This window comes from Colias croceus, chromosome 2 (genome assembly GCF_905220415.1).
Source record: "Colias croceus chromosome 2, ilColCroc2.1".
NCBI classification, from domain to species: domain Eukaryota; kingdom Metazoa; phylum Arthropoda; class Insecta; order Lepidoptera; family Pieridae; genus Colias; species Colias croceus.
The window spans coordinates 10,813,414-10,831,970 of record NC_059538.1 but is presented as its reverse complement, the minus strand read 5'-3'; the positions used below and the strand labels follow the sequence as shown (position 1 = coordinate 10,831,970).

At 34.6% G+C, this 18,557-nt stretch overlaps 1 protein-coding gene and 1 long non-coding RNA gene across 3 annotated transcripts in view; one reads left to right on the top strand and one right to left on the bottom strand.

The window, feature by feature from the left end:
* LOC123701170 (anoctamin-1-like) overlaps positions 1-14,586 on the top strand; it is a 28,642-nt gene extending 14,056 nt beyond the window's left edge. Inside the window, exons 9-21 of one of the 2 annotated variants that reach the window (XM_045648566.1) lie at positions 25-145; positions 3,250-3,361; positions 4,134-4,294; positions 5,164-5,300; positions 5,706-5,972; positions 6,280-6,483; positions 6,888-7,036; positions 7,255-7,340; positions 7,888-8,093; positions 8,594-8,754; positions 9,293-9,395; positions 11,254-11,476; positions 13,961-14,586. In XM_045648566.1, the coding sequence (XP_045504522.1) occupies positions 25-145; positions 3,250-3,361; positions 4,134-4,294; positions 5,164-5,300; positions 5,706-5,972; positions 6,280-6,483; positions 6,888-7,036; positions 7,255-7,340; positions 7,888-8,093; positions 8,594-8,754; positions 9,293-9,395; positions 11,254-11,476; positions 13,961-14,112 (2,082 nt within the window). In that variant the 3' untranslated portion in view covers positions 14,113-14,586. Of the gene's footprint in view, positions 1-24; positions 146-3,249; positions 3,362-4,133; positions 4,295-5,163; positions 5,301-5,705; positions 5,973-6,279; positions 6,484-6,887; positions 7,037-7,254; positions 7,341-7,887; positions 8,094-8,593; positions 8,755-9,292; positions 9,396-11,253; positions 11,510-13,960 lie in introns of both variants that reach the window. The other variant, XM_045648573.1, reaches the window with a different exon arrangement.
* On the bottom strand, positions 10,291-10,961 carry LOC123701249. The gene is made up of 2 exons (XR_006752701.1): positions 10,780-10,961; positions 10,291-10,475 (listed from the first exon to the last, which is right to left on the bottom strand). It is a non-coding gene; the product is annotated as an uncharacterized LOC123701249 (long non-coding RNA).
* Positions 14,587-18,557: the final 3,971 nt, after the last annotated feature.

Sequence of the window (18,557 nt, the reverse complement as noted above, 5' to 3'; positions counted from 1 at the left end):
GTTTAAAATAATAATGTTTTGCAGGGCGACCTCAAGACCCCTGGATCTATGCGACATTTGTTATACACGGAATGGGCCAGCGTGTCCAAATGCATCAAATATCAACCATTGGATTATGTTAAGGATTACTTTGGAGTTAAAATCGGTAAGGATTCTATTGCTTTACTAGTAATAAAAAGAGTGTGTGTACTTAAGTACACGCGTTAGAAGTTATACTTCTTTGGCGTATGGAAAAAATACTAGAATATACAACTTGAACATCGTCGGTGTGCGCGCGCATCGTAAAAATTCACTCTCATCATTTTTCTCCATCGCGCCAAAATAAGTACTTATAACTTCAAAAAATGTTTGCGTAACATTATAGTCCTTTCCACCTAAGATGATTTCTGTGACACATCGATTTTTGACACGTGTAGAGATGTCTTTACTGAAATCATATCAATTGTTTCCGATAATCGATAATATTTTATATGGTAATGAAATCGATTTGAATAAAGTACCAAAATTAGTTTTTTCGGCATTTCGCCAACAATTAACTAAGGAAACTTAGCAAACAACAGCAACAAAAAGTCAACAATAACAATTAGTAACAATAACAGAATACCACGTAAAGTATCAATATAAAAATGCAACTTGTATACAAGGCTGACGCACTCGTACAGACGATTGACTCGATTGACAAACGATCACAAGATGGGCGCCGATTATATGATTTTCCAACTCTATGATTTTTCAACGATCCATTTCATGTACACGAATTGCGTAGGTATTATATTTTTGTGTTATTTTATTTTATTTTTCATTATATTAAACTAAACAATACTGTTTTTGATTTATAAGCTTAAGATGTTTCATTTTTATATTTTTGGTAATAATGCCGCCATAAAATAAAAATATTATGCACTAAAATTATTTTGGCGTTATAAACATAAAATACGTAATTCGGAACACAATGAAGTGTCACAGGAATCATCCTAGTTGAAAAGGACTATAGTTACCTTGACCCAAGGGCTAAAGATGTTTGCGATTATGTTTGAATATTTTCTTTTTTGTTTTTAATAATAAATCAATGGATGATAGGTGTATTTAATTCTTCTAACAATTCAAGGGGAGGCGCCCTAAATTTTATGTGATTTATTATAGTCGAGCCAATTTAATAGGCAACATTTGACGTCTATCAATTTTATCTTCGAAGAGAGGTAACCTGCTTAAAAACATCGATTAAAGTGAATTAATCGATACGGATTTGTAACATTTGTCAATCGAATTTATTAATTTTTGATGATTTTTATTCACAAGTAATCAATGCATTCGATTCTAGATGACAGATTTCGATTTTCAGAATAACGTCTCTGGTATTTAAAAAGAAAAAAGGTTAATTGACACAAAATTGTAGCGACGTCAGTTCTTCAATTCAGAAATTGTTTATTATGTTTAGTATGGTTTATCAGTAAAATGAAATCTTAAAATTACTTGTATCGGTCATTATTATTATAAATCTGTAATCATAATTGAAAAAAGTTAAGCAAATGTGCAGTTCTAACAAAACGAAATATCATGTTATTCTATGTCGTCGTTACTAGGTTACGTTGTTGAATTTTGTTGAACTGTCAAATGTTGCCTATTAAAATGGCTCTACTATAGGTCTTTTTCTTTCCATTTACAAGACAGTTACGTAATTGTAACATTTTCGCTCGAATCATTTTTTATTCTTATATTTTGATTAATACATTTTTTTTTAAAGATTTACTTGGATTCTATGTCTAAAATAAATGTTAACAGTAAGAAAATATGGTTAACTATCTAATCCCAAGATCTCTGTAGGAAGTTGCGTCGCTACGTGCGCGCACTTTCTTACTAGCAGTGGCGTGCCTAGGGTGTAAGGACTGGGCAAGCCCAAATTTTTCGAAGTGTTTGCTGGGTACCCTTTTCTTGAATTAGGTATACACTGTGTTACTAAGTAGGTACCTATGTTCGTTATAAAACTTATAAAAAATGTGAACATACCGAATCAAATCTTCTTCACGCGCGCCCGCAAACAGTTGAGTCAAACGTTTACCATTACAATCATATTAAAATCTATATCTATAAATTATATAAAACTGTATGACATTATATTATAAAATTGTACAGATCATTTATATTCTAATTCAAAACGCCGATCTTTCTGAAGGAAATATTTTATAACATCAGAATAGAAGTAGGTACCTACTTAGGTGATTGTTTTAATTCAATTAACAGCTCTTTCTCAATGACAGTCATTGTTAATTCAGAAAGGCGTTCTTGGCCTTGTGTATTTCTTAAATACGTACCTACCTACCTATGAATTCGACTTAACGCTGAGAAAGCACGCTCCGTGGAAGAACAACTAGCAAGAATCGTAAATACCAAAATATGTGCAAGTTTCATCAGAAGGCTTCTTCTAACCAATTCTCATTCATGAAATCGATTAATTCGTAAACATTACAATTAAAATTTGGTTTATGTTATTTACTGCACAAATCGGGTTTTGGTTTTGATGAAGAAATTAATCGTTGTTTTACAGTAAAGTTTAATGATTTTACCTTCCCCGCTGAGCGCAAAGCAAACCATCACAATTTACAATACAATCTGTGTCGCGACACTTATTTTATCACAAAATTCGAAAAACTTAACCTAAATTACACCGGAATAATCACGCGCTAAACCATACTAACAATAATATTCACGACGTTCGTTCGCGCGACGCGCAATCGTAACTATCTTCACACTGTTAAAGCCCGGCTTTGTTGGCCATATAAATTGCTATAGAATTCTATAGATAGGTATGTAGCTACTTCAACGAAATTTCATACGTTAGAAGAGATAAGCGCAAAGCCCGGTAAAAGCCCACGAGTGCAAGCGAGAGAACTATATGTCACTCAAGAAGGACACCGCACTGTTTATACAAAGTACGACTTTATTTAGATAGCAAGAAGGATGAAATTAAAAAGTTTGACTCGAATTCGACATTGTTCGTTGATGAGTTTTCATTGAATTTCGGAGCAAATTTTGAATTGCTCGTTGCGCGCGAATATTCAAAAGTGAATTTGGGTATTTTCCTGTCTCGTAGCGAATTCCTTAGGCAAGCCGGGCTTTTCGGCTTGTATGAACGTACCGCCACTGCTTACTAGCCCATAGAGTTGATGGGAGAGACATAATAGTTGCGGAGACAAAAGTTGCTCATGCGCGCTAGCTCTAATCTTATAATTAATTTATTTATTAAAATAGGCCTATATTTCGCGTGGCTGGGTTTCTATACGCACATGCTGATCCCTGCTTCCATTGTTGGTCTCTGCTGTGTGATATATTCCGCTGCTACTGTTTACTCTAATACTCCGAGGTTTGTATTATTTTATTTGTATTGTAACTTGTTAAATTTACTGATTTGTTTCGTTACAATTTGCTAGAGATGATAATTTATTCCCGTCCGATTAGGGCCCTTCTGGCCTCCTCCACTCAAGCGACAGCTCAAGCCGAGGTTCGTGGTCCCCGTCAAGGGGGGACGCCCTTGTGCATGTCGCTACCAGGGTGAACCTTCAGTTCACCCCCGCGTCCGCGTTAAAATGTAGAAGCCCTTCTGGCTAACATTGAGAAACACCACAAAAAAAAAAAAAAAAAAAAAAAAAAAAAAAAAAAGATAATTTATTATCAACTAATTTTATTGGAACAACTTATATTTGATTCTTAAAATTTTTGCAAGTGATTGTGTATTTCTGGAGTTAATTTTAGTGGAGTAAAACGACAAATATACTTTGATGTGCTCCTTCTTTCCATTGACTAACATAGTCATATACCTTATGACCTAAGACAGTATTCAATTCATTTTGAATCTAATCAAAAATACCTAGTACATCCATACTAATATTATAAATGCGAAAGTAACTCTGTCTGTCTGTCTGTTACTCAATCACGATATTTTGATACCCGAGACCTTTCCCGGGATAAAAAGTATCCTATGTCCTTACATAGGATACTTAACGGACGATAAAATGACGCAATCCCGGAAATCCCATGAGAACGTGAACTATGCGGGTTTTTCTTTTACTGTGAGGGTGAATCCGCGGGCGGAAAGCTAGTGCTTCAAATAAATTTATCATTTTTTTCGTCCACAGTGAAGACGTATGCAACTACAACTCTACAATAAAGATGTGTCCTCAATGTGATTATTTTTGCGAGTACTGGGATCTGAATGCGACGTGCTTGCAGTCACGAATTACGTATCTGTTCGATAACTCCACTACTGTGTTCTTCGCTATATTTATGAGCTTTTGGGGTGAGTGAAATTTTTTTTTTCTTTTAGGGCTAATTTTTCAATCCTTGGTTAAAACTTATTAGTTGAATAACGTATTCAAACTACCATTTCAAAAATGTATTCTAATTGTCTGTATTTGATAATTTACAGGTGACATTTTAATATGTCCGTGTAATACTTTATTGGACGGATAAATCTTAACCAAGGATTGAAAAATCGGCCCTTAGTTAAACTTAACAATTTCTCTGTTAAAAGATAGGTTCGATAATGTCTTGAGAAGAAACTGTTCACGATTTTCTCCTAACGATTATTATCGTACATTTTTCCATGACACGAATGTGTTAAAATGTTATTTAGGACATATGACTTGTTGGTAGGATATTATCAGATACAAGTATTATCATTCCCAGATTTAGTTGCAATAGTATACCGATGATTCATTGCTTGTGTAATTCATAAATATCCCTTTGCATATAGATAACAGATTAAGACAACAAATTAAACGACAAATAGACAAAGAGGAGGAGATAATACGAGATTGAGAAAGAGAAATAAAAGATTCTAAAAAAGAGTGTGTGTACTTATGTACACGTGTTAGAAGTTGTTTGGCGTATGGAAAAAAATAAAATCGGTGGTAAATGTTAAAAATATTATGTAATGTCGATTCGAAAGTGCTACTAAATAGTAGTCTAATTGAATAAATGAATGCTTGAGTTTGAATACTAGAATTTACAACTTGAACATAGTTATCAATTTTCATACCACCTAGAACTTCATGCTGTTAAATTTAGGTGTCGGTGTGCGCGCGCATCGTAAAAATTCACTCTCATCATTTTACTCCATCGCGCCAAAAGAAGTATAACTTCAATAATATTATGATTTCGTTACAGCGGCATGTTTCCTAGAGCTATGGAAGCGTTATTCAGCAGAGATGACGCACCGCTGGGACCTCACCGGCTTCGACGTGTACGAGGAGCACCCGCGACCGCAGTACTTGGCGAGATTGGCGCATGTTAAACGGACACAGGTGAGATGGAGTGAGAGGGAGATAGAGTGAGAGGGGGAGGGAGAGAGAGGGAGAGTGGGAGGGAGAGATATAGAGTGGGAGGGAGGTAGAACGAGAGGGAGAGGGAGAGTGAGATAGAGTGAGTGAGACAGAGTGAGTGAGAGAGAGATAGTGAGAGGAAGAGAGAGAGAGATTACGATGACAATTATTGGTGCCGGGTATTCACAGGGCGCATTCCAGCCTGGGTCACAGTACTGGGCGTAAATTACTCTTGTTTATTTTTGTTCGTGCATTTTGCTCTGGCCACAGGATTAGGTCGAGTTAATATATAAACTTGCAAATTTTAGTACGGTTTGTCTGTCGTGCTAAAATCTTTGGTCACAATAATTAAAGGTCAATTAATTTTTACTATCTATCTCCCTACAGTTGAACGTGGTGACGGGAGAACGTGAACCAATGGTACCGTTCTGGCGAATGCGTTTACCGGCCACACTAATGTCGTTCAGTGTGGTCTGTCTCCTGGTACTGTTGGCTCTGGCCACAGTACTGGGCGTGGTGTTATACCGTATGTCTTTGCTCGGCGCGGCCATCTTGCGACAGAACGATAATGCTCTAATTACATATAACCCGATCATGTTTACGACGGCTACAGCGGCGTGTATCAATCTCGTGTTTATATGTATTTTTAATTATGTGAGTATTATAGTGCTTTCACTTTTGTTAAGTTAGTGTAGTTCTAAAATATTTAAATATTGATTTTATACAAGTATGTTAGCTTCTCCGTTATGTGTTACTTGTTCAATATTAAACGACATTTAAAAGCATAAAAAATAATTTGTTTCTAATAGATTTTCTACGTTGTTTTGTAACGTTATTAAATAAATTTTGGATGCTACATGTTTATCTACATGTTTATTTATAAGGAAACATCATACAATTTTTAATGGCATTATTTAGACAGTAAAATATCAAATTATTAATTGTTTTAAACAACTTCCAGATATATCAATTCCTAGCAGAATGGCTAACAGAAAAAGAGCTCCTACGAACACAAACAGAATTTGACGATTCGTTAACACTAAAGATATATTTACTGCAATTCGTCAACTATTACGCGTCGATATTTTACATTGCATTCTTCAAAGGCAAGTTTGTAGGACGTCCAGGGGATTACATACGGTTGTTTGGGCACAGGCAGGAGGAGGTGAGTCACTTTTTTATAAGTAGCTTTTTTTACATAATGTTCCATGTTATAGTTGAAAACGGTGAGGATCTCAATTCGTAGTGTAGTTTTTGTAGTAAATTGCAACTTGTGATCTTAATAAAAAAAGTAGAATTTTAAAATATGTAACATATAACAACCATTTGATTCTGTATGATATATATGTTCACATTTTTCGGAAAAATGTACGTGGCAAATATTTTTCCTTTCATCGTTTATTACTTGGCTATGAATGATGATGACTTACAAAAGAGTTGAGGAATATTTATTCCTTACAGAATATATAGTCATATGAACGTATAAACTTCGATTAAAAAACGTAAATAATACAATAGTAAATAATATGAAAAATAAACGTTTAAACTAAATTTATCTATTTTTCCCAGTGCTCGCCCGGAGGCTGTTTCCTAGAACTTTCCATCCAGCTAGCGATCATAATGGTCGGGAAGCAGTTCATCAACACCATAGTAGAGATGATGATGCCCTACCTGCTGAAGTGGTGGAACGTGTTACGAACTATTGGCAGGAAAAACAAGTATGTGAAAAATCGTTAAAAAAAACGTGTGAAAGCACACGTGGCAGAAGTGAAACTTTTTTGGCTAGATTCAAAAATACCTAAATCGTCGCTTTACTCCATAACGTGACGGTATTGCCATGACCTTGAAATTCTCAACACGCCTACAGAAGTTTCACTTAAAAAACAATATTATGATAAAATAATGTTTGAAATATTAAATTTTGTCATCTTTTCAGGATTAAAAGCCGGTTGCAGTGGGTGAAAGATTTCAAATTGGTAGATTTCGGCAATATGGGTCTCTTTCCGGAGTATTTGGAAATGGGTATGTTACATGCTTTCACTTATAAAAGTTAAGTTATAGATAAGTTATACTAATTTTATAAAGCTGAAGTGTTGTTTCATATAAGTTTCATCCGGATTATTAATTAGGTAATTATTCTACATCTGCCTTATACATAACTAGCTGTGTTCCACTCCTGTTGGTCTTAGCGTGATGATATATAGCCTATAGCCTTTCTCGATAAATGGACTATTTAACACCGAAAGAATTTTTCGGACCAGTAGTTCCTGAGATTAGCGCGTTCAAACAAACAAACTCTTCAGCTTTATAATATTAGTATAGATATTATTGCTTTCTTAAATTAATGATTGCAAGTCGAATGCTTGCATCTTGCGGAGACAAAACAGTCTTCGGTGCGGCAATGTCGCGTCAGCCGTCAAATCAAATCAAATCATTTATTTGTTAGGAAAAATTCTTTCGGTGTTAGATAGCCCATTTATTGAGAAAGGCTCTCTCATTACGCTAAGACCAACAGGAGCGGAGTGAAACCGCGAAGCGCAGTAATACTTGATATTTTGCGTGTTTACAGTGTTACAGTACGGTTTCGTAACAATATTCGTGGCTGCCTTTCCCCTGGCCCCGCTATTCGCGCTCATCAACAACGTGCTAGAGATGCGCTTGGACGCAACCAAGTTCCTGTCGTGCTACCGCCGGCCCGTTCCGCAGAGGGTCAACGATATTGGTGTGTGGTACCGCATACTGGACTCGATTGGGAAGCTCAGCATCATCACCAACGTGAGTTGTTCCCACACTCGTACACAGTATACACACAAACAGCTTAACAAAGCTGTCCCTTCTTCTCTTTCCCTCTCCAACTCTTTAGAAGACACAGCTTAACAAAACTATCCTTCCGTCCTCGTTCCCTTTCCAACTCCCTTGGTTTATTACACGATGGCCCATCTATCCAGGAATGATATGGCAAAAAAATATTGAAAAAATTCCGTCATTTTGAGCCTTACCGCCAGAAAGATTGGCAAAGAGTGCAATTTTATAAAATTTTAGAAAATATCGATTATCTCGAAATCTGATTGCATTTTACTTAAAACAAAATTCATTTTTCTGAACCTCCACAACATCCTCTATCTCCACTTACCAGGTTATCCATTCATGAAGCCACACCATGTATTAAATACGAGAGGATACATATAGACAATCAATATTTCTCTTAATTCTACACTTTATTTCCATATAGTAAACATCTTTATCCAATATAAACACGAATTCCATCCCCCCAGGGCTTCATAATAGCGTTCACATCGGACTTCATCCCGCGTCTAGTATACCACTATACTACGGGTTCGCTCCGACAATACGTGAACCACACGCTGACGGACTTCAACGTGACCGTGTTGGAGCACCCGCCCATGGGGTCCACGTACAATGAGTCTATGTGCAGGTGAGAAGTGTTTCAATTGGGTTATATGATTTTTAACTTGAACTGTGTAAAACTTTAGTGTGAAAAGTATTGATTACGGACGTGTTATGAAATCGGAAAAGCTAAAGACATATTTTTCGGTACGTTTTTAGGTGAGATAATACTATCGAAGCAAAATAATTACTGCCGTATATAGTTTCACACTTCTTTATATTCTAATCAAGGTATTTTTATTAAGCTATTGCATAGCTTCTATCGCGGGCCTTGAGCGCGGGGACCGAATCGAGAAATTCCGTAACGAGAAAACCTCACGCTCTTCACTCTGACGGGCACGGAGGTGTGGCTTGAAGGCATAGCTTTTCCGCAGCAGTCCCCGAGTGAAACACGTCGTTTTTTTATTTAAATTTGACCTCATAAGGACGATCGATTACCAGTGTTATGTCTTCATTTTTATATTATTTATGCATTGGATGGATGGAGAAATTCCATATTTTATTTAAATTTGCGCTAGTAAGTAAAAATTAACAATGTAGAATTGAAAAATTGTCTTTATTTTTAGTTACCCTGGATATTGGCACTACAAGGAGGGCGATGATTACGAACACTCCAACTGGTACTGGCATGTGATGGGAGCTAGATTGGCGTTCGTCGTTGTTTTTGAGGTGAGCTATATTTTACTTCAGATAGACTTGTTTTGCTTGAAGCGCAAAAGATAAAATATTATGACTTAAAAAAGGCGGCCATTTTAACTTTGAAAGTTACATAGATAAAATTTATTTATTCTGTTACTTAAGACTGATAATAACGCACGTGATTTTTGTAAAATCTAATCAATATAAAATAAATCATTCAAAAAATATTATCATAGGAAAATCAGTTAATATTTTTGTTTATACATAAAGATTATGTAAATGTAAGTAAACGGTCGTGAAATTGCGTGCGTGTGCGTGAGCATGCGTACTTTACGCACGCATGCATGTTTGCGTGCACAGAACAGTAAAAACTAATAGAAGTGCTATAATGTCATAATTAGTATGAAAACCAGTGTCGCCAAACCCACACATTTAAATCGATAGTTATACAGTACACTACAAGTAAACTATGCCTTTGATTGGACAGCTTAATTTGAGTAAAAACTGACTTAGGTTATAAATTCAGCATTTCAATATGTACCCTAACGCACCCTGTTACGGTTTATTTTAATATAACATCTCTAGGCATATAAGCTGTTTTGTTTCTCTTTGCTCAGAAATTCCAAATTCGAAAACATTCAGCTACTCCACAACAGAGGGCGTTAGTTTTCGATACATATAACTTTGAACCTCAACACATAAAGATAAGGTTGAAATTTGTATCACTCTACATTAATGACATTAACTTGATGCTATGCTCTAAGGGATGTCAGCCTTGTTATCGATAATTCACAAATAAATATTTTTTTGTGCATTTTTTTTGCTTTCTATTATATGAGTATAGTATAATGTGTCACATTTTGGAGTATGTTTATTACTACTAAGTACGTCTTTTCATATTATTATATTTTAATAAAAAACGGAATAGAATAGTATAAATCTATATTTACAAAATACAAACAGAAATTATGCATTATTTTAAATCTTGGAACTGCCGTAGGTTTGATGTATCGGTGGCCTTTGTAAGACTGCTTAGTGCTGTACGGCATCCAGTTAACTCGTCACGTTGCATTTATCCATTTCTCTTTTAAATTAGCCTCTTTGGAAAATCTATAAATAAATAGGACTAATGAAAGCTAAGGAAAAATAAAATAAAATTTAATATTTTATAGTGATTGTCTTTTCTAAAGTATCGATACTGTCGATATGCGCCACATGCATCACTAATCCGACATTCGTTTGTTTATTGCAATAATATTCCAGAAAGTCTTGTTTGCTGTTCAATCTATATTAGTACTAATTTCTTATGGATTAAGGTTCATTTTGACTTAATATTTTTATAAATTTTTGACAAATTACGACAAGCGAAGTTATAACATAAAATATATTTAAAATAAATTAAAATAAGACTTACCGATGGTATGAAATGCCTCCATTGCTGATATTATTGTGTCTGCTATCATTTTTGGTCTCGAATACAAAACAACACGTCCTTATTAATGAATAAATATGGAAAAAAGGTTTGACAGCTGACAACCGACTCGAATATTTTTCTGCGCACAACTGAGAGCAAGTTAGGTGATCTTACCTTACTAGTGACACTTGGGCCACGCCCACATCACACTTCTATTAGTTTTTACTGTTCTGTGTGTGCGTGCATACTTATGTGTATAGTACGATTCAAACTTAATGGCAGCTCGGAACATCGTACGATCCGATGCGAAGAAAACATTTTCAGGTATTAGCAGGATGTTAAGGGACCTGTGCGCACGTGCACTCGCACCTGCACCTAACTTCCGAACCGCCATTAAGTTTGAATAGAACTGTATATTGCGTGCGTGTGTGCGTCCTATCTAATATTATTGCCAAATTCGTTCCTCTATTCCAGAATGTAGTAGCCCTCGTAATGATAGTAGTCCGCTGGGCGATACCGGACATGTCCGGCGAGTTACGCGACCGGATCCGGCGCGAGGCTTACGTCATCAACAGCTTCATTATGGAAGAGACACGAGCGAGGTCCATCGCATCCCGGACCCCACGGGACGAGCGGGGCCCCGAGGGACCCACGTTGAGGACGATGGGGCCCCTAGGGACCCCAGGGCCCGCGCAAGGTCACACCAGCGTTTAGTTACACGGTCTCTCCGGTAGGCGTTGGCTGTGTGCTGTACTAACAGCGGTGTTTGCTCGCTGTTTGAGTATATTATATAGGGTATTTTTTTGGTTGTGGTGCATCCTGGTTTTAACAAGCGTTTATGAAAAAGAATAGCTTAATAAGTGATAAAAGATCTGCTTTCATGATGAAATATTGTGGCTTTGTATGAACTGGTCGTTTAACCGCGGTTAAGATGATATTTACGAACAAAAGAGACTGCAATTTTTAAAAAATATTCTATTCCATAGTGTTTATTTATCTGAGAAAATTAATTTAACAATCTGAAACAACACGTCGTATTGAATACATTTTCAGTTCATATTTTGGCTAGTTATATCCAGGATGTTCTGATTTTTCTATATTTTTTAATATAATTTGATTCTCATAACATAAACAGTTTTTAGGCCCTATGGTTATTTTCCATTATATATTTAAAAGCAGCGAGCAAACCCGTACAAAAGACTGTGTTGTGTGTCGTGATACACTGACAAGGTTTCGATTTTATAATAGTATAGATTCAGTAACATTATTTATAAAAGTTTGATAGATTGAGTATTGTTTGTCCAACAACTAATTTAGTGGCTTTTTGTGCCTATATCATTACTTGAAAAGAGAACATTTTTTCATTATCATACATAAAGTAGATAGATATAACCAATTCTATAAAAATGGAATACAATTTAAGGGAAAAAGAGCTTTACAGGCTTTGATACAGGGTTTATATTTCGTAGAAGTCTAATTAAAGATTTCTCAATATATTTTTGTAAATAACCTTGCTTAGCTATAACTGCGATTATACGCTAATAAAAAATAGAAGAACAGTTTTGCTTAAGGGAAATTCAGCTTAAGTTAATAATTCATACCTCAAATATATTGGGATATAAATACACTGGGATAAACATAAATTGGGATAATCGTAAGTATCAATAAATTCCAGGGCTTTAAAATATTTGCTGTAAAATTGGACAGATAAGCCGGTCAGTGTGAAATTATACACAATATGGTGCTTATAGCAAGGACATCAATTAAATAATTTAATTAATTTTGTTGAGATAACTAGTAACCTTTTTGTAAATGTTAATTTTATTTTTTTTTATTACGAGAATAATTTTACAAATTGAAAATGAAATTGATGCATAATATAAACGCGATTATACCTCTATCATATTTTGGAATGTAAAAGCATTATTACATCAACATTCCTGATATTTACATAAATAGTCTAAAAATGAGGGTAGTGTGAAAAAAATATTGAATTACGTCATTTATGCCTACCATAGACTAAAAGATTATTCTCCTCAATTACTTGCAATCAAAAAATAAAAATAAATTTTCAAATGTCTCATAGATATTCAGAAAAATAAGATGTCCTTGCTAATTACTTCTAAGCTTAAATACTTCAAGGCGTAAGGTTTCACCAGAGTTCGTCAGAATGTGAGTGATTTGTTTTACCATCACATAATAGCATGATTGGAATGAAGTTTTAACACCAAAAATATCATATTACACTAAAAAAAGTGCATTCTTAACACTTACACTAAAAATTGCATTTAACACTACACTTAACACCATTGCATACACTAAACATAGTTTAATGCTTCGAATGATATATTTTGCGACAATGTGGTGATTTGCAGCTAAAGTATTAGCTTTCAAGTAGTTTTGGCAGCTTTACGCTGTTTGAGTGAAGGCATAAATGTAGAAAAGCGCAAAAAGTGCTTTTTTAAGTTGATTTATAACTGGTTTGCGAAGTAGATAAGATAAAATTTGCAAATTTTGCAAATATTTTGATGATTTAATTTTTCTTGTCATTTATTGAGTCTGTATATTCACGTGTTTCTGAATTTAATGTATTGAAAAAATATTTATACATTAGAAACACATTATGTAATTTAATAACTCAGCCCCCGGAATCACAGACACAATAGAAAATCTATTGTGTCGTGGTCTGATCGGGCCGCTCGGGGCTCTGGGTTAATATTTCTTATTCTGTCTGTCTCGAGGCAGGGATAAGTCAAATGAATATATACCATTGCGTCACTAAATTCTTTTTCAATGTGATATATGTATATCTTATACTCAGTAATCGAATAGAATTTCTATTTTCTACTTAGTACGAATACGTCAAATTCACAACTTAATCTAAACTCTAAATACACTCAGTAAAGATGACCAAAATAGGTTTTTATCATTACAAAAAACTATCCTAATCTATACTAATATTATAAAGCTGAAGAGTTTGTTTGTTTGAGCGCGCTAATCTCAGGAACTACTGGTCCGATTTGAAAAATTCTTTCGGTGTTAGATAGCCCATTTATCGAGGAAGGCTATATATCATCACGCTAAGACTAACAGGAGCGGAGAAACGCGGGTAAAACCGCGGTGCACAGCTAGTATCTAAATATGACTTGTTTTACTTTAATTTATTATTATGATATTACAGGTGACACAGAAGATACACACTGGAATCACATAGCCACGCTATCTGGTTCGGATTTTGACTTGGCAGCGCACGGCGAACATCAGGACATTCGGGACTTGGCCAAACATGTCATTCAACCGAACACTGAGACCGGGAGATCCACACACGTGTGAGGGACATGTATTGACACGTTTTGACATGTCTTGATGTGTCAGACGTGTTGAGATGTGGAAATTGTTGGTAATTTTAGGTGGTACGTGTGGTGTGTGAGACGTGGTACGACGCGTCAACACGCGTGTGACCACGTGATTGCATGTCCTGAAATGTTATGAGTCCCTGGCACTGACTGTTATATTAGCACACGGTCAATAAACGTTATAGACCATAAGTGGTACTTATAATTTTTATTCTGAGAAAGTTATAAAGAATCAATAAATGTTATTTGACATGTTTAATGGCCTTGCATATATTTCAAGTAGGTATTACGAAGATTTTTGAAAAGTAAGAATTACTTTATCGTGTAAGCTAGCAACCACATAAAAGTTTTTGGGCTGTCTTGTGCCCACTTTGAAAATAATTCGATTTTGAATAATTAATTTCATTAGTGTTTTTCATCACATTTTAAAGCATTGGAATTACGAGGTAGAGTGAAAAGAACAAAGTAGTGTTAAGTCAAATTGGTGTTCAAAAGCTTATAAGTAAGAATAATGAGTAGGAAATGTAAGACTACAGTTTACTAAAACGAGGGTAGTCAGTAAAAATATAGAAAATTTCTCGGACTTTTGGAAAAGTGTATCTAAATGTTAACCTATGTGTTGACATATGTTTTTAAGCTATTGCATAGCTTCTATCGCGGGCCTTGAGCGCGGGGACCGAATCGAGAAATTTCGTAACGAAAAAACCTCACGCTCCCCACTCCGACGGGCGGAGGTGTGGCTTGAAGGCATAGCATGCAATAGCTTTACCGCGGCAGTCCCCGAGTGACACACGTCTTTTTTATGTATATGGAGTAGAACTGATGATATTTAACTAAATAAAGACCAAGTTGAACTGAATATATAAAATGTTCCTCTGTCTCGAAGTAGGATCTTATTTCAATGTACTTAATGAACATATCATGTTTGTTAAGGCATTACTAATGCTAATGTATTATTAATAATTTAGGGCGAATTTTTCAATCCATAGTTAAAATTTATCCGCCCAATAAAGTATTAGAACTAGCGCACAAGAGCAACTTTTGTCTCTGCAACTATTTTGTCTCTCCCATCAATTGTATGGGGAGTTGCGTCGCTACGTGCGCGCACTTTAATACTAGCCCATGTGTGGGAGAGACAAAATAGTTGCGGAGACAAAGTAGCTCTTGTGCGCTAGCTCTCACACGATAATATTAAATGTCACCCGTAAACTGTCAAATACGGCCAAAGAATACATTTATGAAATGGTAGTTTAGTACGTTATTCGACGAATAAGTATTAACCAAGGATTGAAAAATCAGCCCTTAGTAAAATAACCCTCAAGTCTGACGTCAAGATATTTTGCCAAAATACTTTTTTTATGTTTGAATGTGTTTTTTGATGATAAATATCTTTAATGCTTAAACTAAATTATATGTGTTTGAAAGCGACGTTTTCTAAGTTGAGGTATATAGTGAGAATGGAGAAAAATCTCATAAAAATGGATTTTTTTTGTATATTTACGGAGTTGTCATATCATAAAAATGTAATAGGAGGATAATGGTTCAAGTTATGGTTTTATATAATGAAATCACGTAGATGAAATTAGATCTAATTACTTTTTAATTTTTTATTGATTTTTTTTTACTAATAAAATTATGTGAAATCAAAAAGGATGTATGTGTATTGTAGTGTTTATATTTTGCCAAAAATTATCACATATTTATTCATTATTATTATTAAATAAATGTATTATCGAATCTCAAATAGCTTTTAAAGTATATTCAGAAGTGTTTAACGTATTTTTGTAATTATATAAATTGTTTGATTTTTTTCGCTGCGAGCTCTTTTTTTCGCTCCAAACGTGTTCAATATATCAAATTTAAAAGAATAAATACATATATTATATACATGGACTATTTTTAAAGACATGCACAAACAAGCTTTTAAAGTATATTTTTTATATATTTTAACTTGGTTTTTAGGCTTATGCGTTTTATTTGATGGTGCTTTTGTCACGGTCATATCGATTTTGTATGTATAATATTCACTAGTCATAAGTGATCAGTAAGAATGAAGTAATATGTAATATGTAATTAATTTTGTATAGATTTAATAATGACTGCAGTTAAAAAATTAAAAGCTTTTTTATTGGGTTGAAATTTAAGACTAAATTCAAATGAGAAGATGGCGACGGCTGAGTCTCTTGCGCTCTATGTCACCATGAAAATGGACGACACTTTATTTTTTTAAATATTTTTCAAATTGATTGAAAAAAAAAGATTCACACCGTTTGTATATTTAAACTTTAAATATTTGGCACTTAAACATAATTAAAGAAATAAGTAATCACATTATGTTATGTAGGACAACACACGCGCAAAAGGCTCGGCTCTATATACTAGACAATAAATTATTGCCATCCTAAATATTTAGAAAGGAATTTATTTTAAAAACTCCAAATAAAAGTAAAACTATTTAGTTGGCTGTGTTACAAGAAATTTAAATTAATTTATTTATTTTAAGATTAAAAATACAGTTTATAAGCCACAGGCAAATGTGTTAAATAATTTTCATGTATATGTTGTTATCTATGGTTTACACAGATACGCTAATTGTTAGTGTTGCCAGTAGAATAGCTTTTGATGTCTGTTATTAACGTTTAACTGGTATTGTTGTGTATGTGAGATGCTTTACAATTTTTATGATCAATATATGGAAAGTTTAATGATATTTGGTGTTTTATTTTTCGACCCTTTACCTTTACCCGTATACTATACTCTACTAAAAGTGGTCACTGAAAAATAGGCTAATAAGTGAAAAGACGTGCACACAACGTTAACTTAAGATTCTTGCGAGGAAGGTACATAAAGTACATTAGGATTTAAATGAAATTTTCACAAGGTTATTTTGGAAAATGGTAACCTTTCCCAAACTTCTAATATATTTTGCACACAAAAATCTTCACGTGGACGAAGTCACGGGCGTGTCTGAGTCTGACAATATACGATCTCTATAAATAAACGATTTAGCAATGATTCGTAATGTTTTTATACACATACTTTTAGCCACTTATAATAAAATATGCAAAGTACTTATGAAATAGCTTTACGTAAAGTGAACATGTGCTTCGATTCAAAATGATTTATGATATGAGAGGGCCATTTATTATTCAAATGTATGCTACGTTTTGGCTGTTTGAACATCTGTTTATATTGTCTAGTTATATGCGAGAGCGTATCTGGAGTCATTAACTTGATAATTATTTTGCACTATTATTATCTATAGCATTTATTTGTATATAAATTTAAAGAGACAGAGTAATTAGTCCTTATTGTTAGATATTCTACGTGGATACTTCACGGGTAATAAGTTTTGTTTAATGGTGCATTTACATTTTACACATTCGTGCGAATAGCGAGATGAGTATCGTAAACAGTGCACTCTTCCTTGAGATTCGCGTATTCGTGTTAAAACCGGTTTTTCGGATGTAATCAAAGACATTCGTATACATTGAACGATATTACGTCGAATGTTTTGACGAATGGCGAACACGAATGTGTAAATGCACCATAATGCGTGGAATGCAGGTGGAAGGAAAACGTATGAAATGGTGAGATGGTGATGACGTCTGCCGTATGACGAGAGAAAAATCCATGATGTATCACCAACGTTATGTGGCGTTAATAGGGTGACGATGGAAATTTAGAATATGTATATGTGTAATGTGTATATCATATAAGACGTATTTATATTAGGATATAAGTTGTAGTTTGATGATAAAACTTTAGATTCAGCTTCATTCGTTTTTGATAGTAGGAGCCATTAAAATTCAAGTACCTAATCGTTATTATTTCAATGCACCTATAATCAATGATTATTAACACCTAAAACAAGTGTTTAGTACATCATTTAGTGTAAGAAATGACACATTCACAACGAACATACTACATAGCAGACATTAAAAATACAACTCAACATCGAAAAAATGCAGACCATAACTTTTATTTTTACTGTCTTAATTGATAGGCACTGCTAATGTACCGGTCTATTTATCGCGCTGCTACCTACGCTCTACTACACAGTGCACACTATAATCAGTTATAATCAATACTAGCTGTGCCCCGCAGTTTCACCCGCGCGGCTCCTCTCCTTTTGGTCTTAGCGTGTAGGTATAAAGCCTTAAGCCTTCCTCGATAAATGGGCTATCCAACACCGAAATAATTTTTCAAATCGGACCAGGAGTTCTTGAGATTAGCGCTTCCAAACAAACAAACAAACAAACTCTTCAGCTTTATAATATTAGTATAGATAGTAACAATAATGTCCACAGAAACCTTATCTTTAGATATTGATCCTACTGTTTGGTATCATAAATCCGGCTCACTCTTAGCCATTACGCCACAGGCGGCCGCGACGAAATACCCGTGATACCGGGGATGTCG